The 9,086-nt window shown below is 30.6% G+C and overlaps 1 protein-coding gene across 5 annotated transcripts in view; it reads left to right on the forward strand.

The window, feature by feature from the left end:
- Positions 1-3,281, forward strand: part of LOC145202058 (uncharacterized) — a 177,452-nt gene extending 174,171 nt beyond the window's left edge. For all 5 annotated transcript variants that reach the window (XM_090080963.1, XM_090080965.1, XM_090080964.1 and 2 more), the window contains 5 exons: positions 603-923; positions 1,107-1,157; positions 1,316-1,933; positions 2,065-2,204; positions 2,315-3,281. In XM_090080963.1, coding sequence (XP_089937089.1) covers positions 603-923; positions 1,107-1,157; positions 1,316-1,933; positions 2,065-2,204; positions 2,315-3,253 — 2,069 coding nt within the window. In that variant the 3' untranslated portion in view covers positions 3,254-3,281. The remainder of the gene's footprint in view (positions 1-602; positions 924-1,106; positions 1,158-1,315; positions 1,934-2,064; positions 2,205-2,314) is intronic.
- Positions 3,282-9,086: the final 5,805 nt, after the last annotated feature.

Genomic DNA, 9,086 nt, shown 5'->3' on the forward strand with positions numbered 1-9,086 from the left:
ATTGTTAATGATGTGTTTTTGAAAAAGACATTGAAATTTAACATTTACTTAGCATGGTCATTACTATTGATCTGCTATTAATATACCCCATGAAGCTGGACTTCTGAACTCACTAATGCTTAAAGACTGGCAATAAATATGAAGTTTTCAATTAACTAAGATTTGTATAACAAAGATCAAGATTGATAAAAATATCTAGAATGATGTAATTGTCTGGTTAAGCAGTGAAGGTGTTAATAGTTTACTCTCATCCATTAACACCACTAACAATTCACTTTTTCGGAAATATATAATCTGTGTGAAAGAAAATGTTGATCAATAAAAGTTTTTAAGAATTGAATTGACTATAGCCTTTATCAATAATAAACTAAATCCAAAAAATAAAAATAGAAAGTAAATATTTAACCGTGTATCCCAATTTTAAGACTAGATTAATTGTAAAATATTTTTCCAAAGTTCTTAGAAATCAGAAACTTAAACTTTTTACTTTGTTTTGCATTACTGAGTTTAAAAAGTTATATTTAGTTTTTTTTTTTTTTTTTTTTTTTTTTTTTTGTATCCTCAAAAATGGTATTTGAATTTATTTGTCTTTTTGTTTTCAGAACCGATCTTTGAAAATGCTCCTGAAGTTTACATTTTAAATTTGAATGATTCAGTACTACTGCCGTGCAGAGTTACTAATCAACACACTGATTATAAACGCAAAGTTTTGTTTCACTGGATGAAATATAAACCAGATGGTTCCGTTGTGTGGAACTGGCCAAGGTACCGCATCAAACCAAATAAGGGTTTAAAAATACGTCAACTGCATAAGTATGATGAAGGAGTTTACTTCTGTAATGCAGAGAGTAAATTAGGTGGTTTTAAAAGTGTAAAACGTGTTTTAGTGGTTGTTGGGAATGCCAGCAATGAGGGCCCTCAAGGTATTAAAGTTTTCTGTTAAGTTTTTGTGAGAATTTTAATTATTAATTTTAAAAGATTGAATGTGCATATGAGATTATAATATTTAAGGGCAATGTTAAGTAATGTTTCTTATAAAATTATTTTGGAAGAAAAAAAAATTCTTTAATAATAATAAGTCCTCTTTTTTTTTTATATATATATAGAAGTTCAAGGGCCAGTTCATGTTGGATTCAAAAATCCTTTCTTTCCTCAAAGTATGTTGATGAGCTTTAATTGGTGTTTTTTTTAAAATCTGATTATTGTTTTATTTTTGATGAAATATTTAATTAGTGTTTTAATGAGTTAAAACTCCAGTCAAAAATGATTGTTTTTTTTTTTGCTAACACTTATTCTTTTATATTTTTTTTTTTAGATGTATTGGAAGTTACATCAGCATTAACAAAAAAGAAGTTTAATGTTGGAGCTCGTGCTAAATTAAAGTGTGCTGTCAAAGGAAATCCTCTTCCAAATATTCAGTGGTTTATTAATGGGACTAAAATTGAAACTTCAAAGCATTATATTGTCCAAAAAAGTTCATTGAGTTTAATCATCATGAACATTACTCTGCATAACAATGGAAATTATACATGCTTTGCAAAAAATAAATATGGCATGGTTCATATGAGCATTGATGTTGAAGTGGAAATACCATCAATAAAGATGCCAACAGTTATTATGGATACAGTTTACATCAAACCTGGTGAAAATATTACACTGGAATGTGCTGTTCCAGATAAGGAAGTGAGCTTATTGCAATGGCACTTGCCTTTGAAAAAAGCAGATTTATCAGAGTCTCGTCAAAATGATATTGGAAGATTGATGCGTCAGCAGACTGATATCTTTGAAGTCCATAATAATACTCGTTTTAAAAAGATTTTGTTTGTTAATGTGACTCGTGAAGTGCATGAAGGTACCTACAAGTGCTTGGCATTGTTTAAAAACAGTCAAATACCCAGTGAAATTAAAGTTGTTCGTGTTTTAATAGCTTTAGGTAAAAATGTTCTCTGTATTATATTCTAAAAAATGCATATTGTATTGATATAATACCTTATCACTTTAATGCTTGTTAGGTTATAAGTTTTGACCATTTGAACTATTTTTTTTAATTTTGTTCCTGTTAAGATGCTAAATCCTCCTTCAATCAAGTTCATCATGTATCGATTGATTCAAGAATCACAATATTTCTTTTGATTGTTTTACCTGTTGCATGCTTCATTCTTCTAATTGTTTTTATTTTTATATGCTTGCGTCGACAAAAAATGGTAAGTTAAAAATTTCTCCCTTTTGTTTCTTCTATGATTTTAATTTGTTTATACAGCTAGCTTGTTACATTTTAATGTTTTCACTAATGTTATTTATTTTTTTATTGCAGCAGAAAAAAGAGTCAGGATTTAAATCTGTTAAAGATAGCTTTAAAAAAAGTACTAACGATAACAGTTGTAAAAAAGACATGAGTGATTTAGCTTCACTAAATTGTTTGATTCCTTGTCCCACTGGAACTATTAAAATAAACCATGATAAGATGTACTTATCTTCGTTAGATCGTTCTCCTTGTCCTACGGAATCCATTCAAATACATTATGACAAGATAGACTTATCTTCATCTGGTCATTCAACTCATCCTCCTGGATCTCTTAAAGCTTACCATGATAACACAGATCTAGTTTCAAGTTGTTTGGCTCCTTGTCCGACTGGATCTATTAGAATACACGAGGAGAAAGCAGATTTATTAGTTGATAAACTTAGATATCCTGATACGTGTGAAATATTACTTAATACTCCAAAAGTTCAATCTTCAGTTTCACTTTCAAAATATGGTTGCAACGTAGCAACAGTCAACTCGAAGAATCATATTTCTAGATATTTAGAGAAAAAAACAGATACTGATATTGCTTTAAATCTATCAAAATTTGTGGGTAATATTTTTAACATGACGCCAACCACAAAGAATTATAGTTTAAATATAGAAAAAAATAGACTTAAAAGTTGCAATGTTAAAGTTCCAAGACAAGAACATTTTTCGGGTGACTCATCAAATTTCGACGATAAGTCCGAAGGAATACTTAAGCAATTAAACAAAGATCTGAACTTTAAAGGTCTAAAAATTAAAAAAAAGAAAAGCTCGTGGATAGATGATTCGTCCAAGCATACCCTGAACATTTGCTCTTGTATAAATAATGAAGACAATATTTCTTGTTTGGAAATACAAGAAGTGCCAGAAAAAGACGATTATCTACTTGAAAGAGAGATAAAAAACTGGGAACTACTAATTAAAAATCGATCACCTTATACATCCGATAGATTCTCATAGTTTAATTTAAAGATTTTTACTGCGCTTTTTTGCTTTCAATTTTATTCTCCGTTAAAAATAGAAAATGGCACTCAAATATTCTATTTTAAAAATTTCAATAGTCAATAAAAATAAAGAAAAATTCAATTTTTAATGACCCATTTTTGCGCAAAATCAACTCCTGGTTCTTTTTCCGCGTCAACATGTTTTGGTGTTAACGCTGGTACGCTTGTAAATAATTGGAATTTTAGTAATATGTACAGTTTATTTTATTAAAATATATTTTCGTTGAAGAAAATCTAATGCAAACTTAAAAAATGTCTGAGTTTAATGTTCTTCAGCTTTTAAGTATTCATTATAAAATAGGAACTATAAAAAGCTATTCGACTCTAAAGAAAATGCATCTTTTAGAAATAAAAAGATGCATTTTATAGAGCTTCTCTCCCTTTAAGAGTCACGAAAAGTATTCATATAAGTAGTTTGATGTCAAATCATTCAAAATGTTAAGTAGTTCAATCTTTCCAGATGTTTTCATCTTGAATCTATCAAATACGAACACATATACTCGTAAATAGTATGTACTAAACTACTTTTCAAGAGAAAAAACGGAAAAAAAATTAGGAAAATTAGAGAAGAAAAGAACCCTATTCAATAGAAAAAGAGGCTAAGTCCATTGTTTACAAAGAAAAAAAAGTCACAAAAGTTTATGCGATAACTAGCATCACGTGATCGAGAGTCCAATGAAATGCAACCATGATGAAAACAACATTTAAGATGGTGGATGTTGTTGAACAAAGAAAAACTTTAGACAAATTTTAAATCACAGAAAGGACCTGACTGAAAATTTACAAAATTTAAATTTTTGAAATTATAACAGAAAATGATATGGGATGTTTATTGGCTAAGTTTAATCTAATGTCCACTAAAGATTTGCGATATTTTTTTCTAGCTGGGCTTATTTTTTCCAACGCTAGGCTTTCAAATAAAACTGTCAGTATTGTTGAGCGTGTAAGACTATACAAGAAAAAATTATTATTTCTTTATCAAAATACAGAGATTTTTAGGCCCTCAGAAAATTCACATTAGTACCTAAATTTTATGACAGTTTGATCCACTAGATGAACTTCCAGACAACTAAATTATAAAAAGACAAGAAAAAAAACCAATTCTTTGGTTTCTTTTCTTAGTAAATCAAAATTCTTTATTTCTTATAATCCAAACGTATTTTTGCTTTTTTTTTTTTTTTTTTCTTCCATTTTCCTTTTGTATTTTTGTCGTTTTGTTAAATTTTGTTGTTTTGTTAATTTTTGTTGTTTTGTTAATTTTTGGGCGCTAATTTACTTTTCTACCCCCCTATTTTTATTTTTGATTATGATAGAGAATTTTATCCTGATTAAGAATCGTATAAAAACATACACCTGAAAACCAAAGGAAAGTTCTCTAATTTGATGTCGAAGTGTCAAAAAAATATACCAAAAACGCTTATATTCGCCATCTTTTTTAATAACACTAAAATTTCACTATTTAATTACGCCGCCTGGTTTCTGTAGTTTAAAAGTAATTAAAATTCTCATGAAAATTCCGATGCAAAAAATTAGCAAAAAACAAAATGTAATTATAAAAGACTCTCTCTATAAGAAATGTTTCTTCATTTCTGTTTTAAAATCAAAAAGGCGAATGCTAGACGATCGACTATTATTGAGTTTGATAGCCTTAATTTACCGGAAATCGGTCGCAGGTTTAAAAACAATAATAACGAGTGTATCCGTTGGTGCAGGGAGTTTGGTTTACTTGCTATCAATAAGTATTCGTGTAGGAAGTTTTTTTGAAAGATCTCAAATGAAACTTTGGCAGATAATTGGTATTACCTATATTTGGACTCGTACCGCCGGAAAAAGTCGTGGCCTTTCATTAGAAGACATTCAAAAGGATTTAGAAATTGGTTGCAATAAGACTGTTGTTGATTGGAATCAATTTTGTAGAGACATTGCCGTTACTTATTTCCTTAACAACCGTGTGCAATTAGGAGGACCAGGTTCAATAGTGGAAATAGATGAATCACTTTTTTCAAGAAGGAAATACAACCGAGGTAGAATTGTAGAAGATCAATGGATTTTTGGTGCGTACGATATAGCGACTAAAGAAGGGTTACTCATTCCTGTAGCGCACCGCGATGCTGCAACCTTACTACCCATCATTATACAATAGATTCGTCCTGGAACTGAAATTTAGAGCGATATGTGGGCAGCATACCGAGGTTTAGCAGCGCAAGGTTTTCAACATGGTACAGTAAACCATGCTTTACATTTTGTTGATCCCGCAACAAATATTACAATCCTAACCGCCTACCTAACCAGCTTTATTGTGAAATATAAATCGCACTGTTATAATTAAATAATTGCGCATGCGTGTACAATATTGCGCTCTGAGCAGCTTATGGCTATGTAGAGCGCATTGCGCTCTACGAAGACACTTCGTAAAGTTTTTTTAATGAATAAATTCATTTTTACGGCATTAATTATTAACTTGGAAGTGTTTCAAAAAAGATGGCGAATATTAGCGTTTTTGGTATATTTTTTTGACACTTCAACATCAAATTAGTGAACTTTCCTTTGTTTTTCAGGTGTATGTTTTTATTCGATTCTTAATCAGGATAAAATTCTCTATCATAATCAAAAATAAAAATAGGGGGGGGGGGGGGGTAGAAAAGTAAATTAGCGCCAATTTTTGTTATTTCCTTTGTGTAAGTCCCACTGAGTCTATTCAAATTTGATGGGTATAATTAGCTGGGGTAAAGTAAAGAGGGCTAAGCATTGCTCTGACCACAAAGTCTCCTAGTAAGCAATAGCAACAAAAGCTGAAGGATGCTTTTCCACTTGGTCCTATAATCAATTTGTTCCAACAGCTACTTTATTATCTTGCGAAATTAGTTTAATAAGTCTTCAATTGAATTTAAGAACATTAACAATAGAAAAAAAAGTGAAATGTCCAAAACAATCGAAAAAAAAGATGAGTCCGTTATAACCCTACTTACAAAATATTCTTATAGCTTTATTAGTATAAAAGGTCCAGGGAATGTTTCTGTAGAATCAGACTGTGAACTGGACAATCTTTAAAGTTTGAATAACTCTAAACTACAAAAGTGTGACTGCCGTTTTCTATATTATTAAAATTATATTACAAACTAAATAATTAGGTTTACTTAACATTACTTAAAGTTTTAGACAGTAACAATCTTCAGATGTTATAAACCACAAGAAAAACGTTTTTTTCGTGGTTTATAACATCTAAAGATTCAGATTTGTTTCTTAATCATATTTTAACGATCTTTGTTAATAATGTTTTATAAAAAGAATTAGATTACGGTAAATATTTCGATATCAGTAGTTATGTTATAAACTTGGATCCAACTTAAGTTATCTCTTTCTGGCCTAGAAAGTTGAAAACCAATGTCTTTTTACTATATTGTTTAAAACTAATACATAGATTTTAGTTATTTCTTGATCAGTTACTGATCTCTGTAAGCTTGCTGTGGCGATATAAAGGTTTTATATTACCAACAATGCCATCATAATGCAATTTTTTCCATGACTTATTGTTAAAAAAAATACCCAACTCCGAACTTAATATAAAAAACACTTAACCGCAAAATTAACACACCACTTATAAATTCCGACTTGATTTGAAAAATATTATGTATTTCCCGGATTTATCAATTACAAAGATGATAATAATGTTTATTGTTACGCCTTTTGTTAGTTTTATTCCGCTTCCCTTATTTAATTTCCAAATTATAGTAGCTTTTCATAAGTAGCAAGTTTTGCTGTAATTAAACCTCATTTCTAAAAGAAAAGTATATGTTGCCTTTAAATTGTTTTAACAGTAGAAAAAAAACTGTCATTTGGCATCTGTTCGCAATGCAGGGTTCTAGACGAAATTTAAGTTGTGATGAATGTGTTGCAATTGTTACTTTGTCCAATCAAGGATTAACAAATCACGAACTTGGTAGAATATTTGGAGTGTCATACAACTGTCGGTAGGGTTCTACAAAGGTTTGTAGAGACCAATGATCACGCTAGACGAATCACGAGCTAGTAAAGCCGTTGGGGACAGATTTTTAATGCTTCGAACACTGAAAGAACGGTTCACTACTGCACGAAGTCTCCAAATACAACTTTCTGAGGTTCATAGAACTGCTGTTAGTCAAGATACCATAAGAAGAAGACTAAGTGCTTTAAATTTACGACCTCGGGTAGCAGCTACTGGACCCAGATTGTCAACAGATTTGCTTTGCAAGGAGACATATAAATTGGGAAATGCATGATTGGGGACAGGTCTTATTTACAGGTTTTGCCTTGTAAGTTCTGATTGCTGCCTAAGAGTATACAGAAGACCAAATGACCACTTTATATGGAGGCGGCTCATTGGTGGTATGGGGCGGAATATCTTTAACAGCTCGCACAGAGCTTTTTATTGTTAATAGTGGAAATCTGAAGTCTCAACGATACATAGCAGACATTTTAGAAACTTTTGTGGTACCTTTTGCACCATTCATTGAAGATGGATTCCTTCTCATGCAAGATAATGCTAGACCACGTACGGCACATATTGTTAAATAATGTTAATATTCAAGTTTTGGAGTGGCCAGCTTGCAGTCCAGATATGAACCCAATAGAGCATTATTGAGACATAATGGGACGCTGTATTAGAAGCCAACATCCACCATCTAACAGCCTAGAAGAGCTGCGACAAAGTCTTATCCGTGTGTGGGAAGATATTCCTCAAGAAACGACTAGATCTCTAATTAAAAGTATGCCACGGCACTTTAAAGCTGTAATAGCATCAAGAGGTGGTAACACTAGTTATTGATAAGTCAAAAATTTTTTAATTTAAGCTGTATTAATGTGCATCACAATAATAATAACTTAACTTTATTTTGTTAAACGAACCATATTTTTGTTTTGTTTTTTTATTTTCACCATTCTTAAAGTCAATTTTATTTTTATCATTGAAGTAATTGTGCTCATGTGTTCTATTCTGTCAAAATATTTGATAATATTGATGACAATTAAAATAAATCGAAATATGTGCGGTGCATTAATTTTGCGGCTAAGTGTAGTTTGAGCGTAAGCAAATATTAAAAGTGTTTAAAATTTTTGTATTGGCCTACGCATCCATCATAAAAGTAATATAACTTCGTCATTTCAGTTAGACTTGTATATCTTTCAGTTAAACGTATATGTATGAGGTAAGTTACTTTTGAATTTCATATTCGAAACAGGTGTCGTAAGTCCACGCCATTTTCGCTGAAGATTTCTTTCAGTTCCTTTAAATATTTTGCTTGATATCTTGAAATGGCATTTGGGCTGTTAACTTAGTTATATATTCTATTAGAAGCTCTTTATACTTGTTAACTTTTATAGTTTGAGAAATCAGCAGAACGATCTGTTAGTTCCATTGCTTAAACTAAAATTCTTCATCTATGCTGATATTTTTTATCTGTTCATTTAAAAAGATTGCTAATGCTTTTGTACCTTGATATTGTGTATATCTATACAAGTTTTTCCATTTGGTTTTTGCATGTCATTTCCCAACTAATTAGATTTTTCCCAACTAATTGGTCTTCCATTTTGATCGCAAACTACAATAGATAGAAAAACCATTTTGAACAGCAAGGTTATTACTTTAAATTCTATGTTAAGGTACACAAAACTTCAAGTCCTTTAAAGTACACAAAACTAAACGTTTTTGTCTATGCAATATAGTGAGCTTATGAGGCTGAAATATCTAAATAAATACCCTATGATGAACTTGTATTTGACGGTCTTTGAACATTGCTATTAAATTAAAACAA

This window comes from Hydra viridissima, unplaced genomic scaffold, assembly GCF_058129835.1.
Source record: "Hydra viridissima isolate aposymbiotic clone 2 unplaced genomic scaffold, HvirCarnegie_v1 scaffold_3, whole genome shotgun sequence".
In the NCBI taxonomy this organism is placed as follows: domain Eukaryota; kingdom Metazoa; phylum Cnidaria; class Hydrozoa; order Anthoathecata; family Hydridae; genus Hydra; species Hydra viridissima.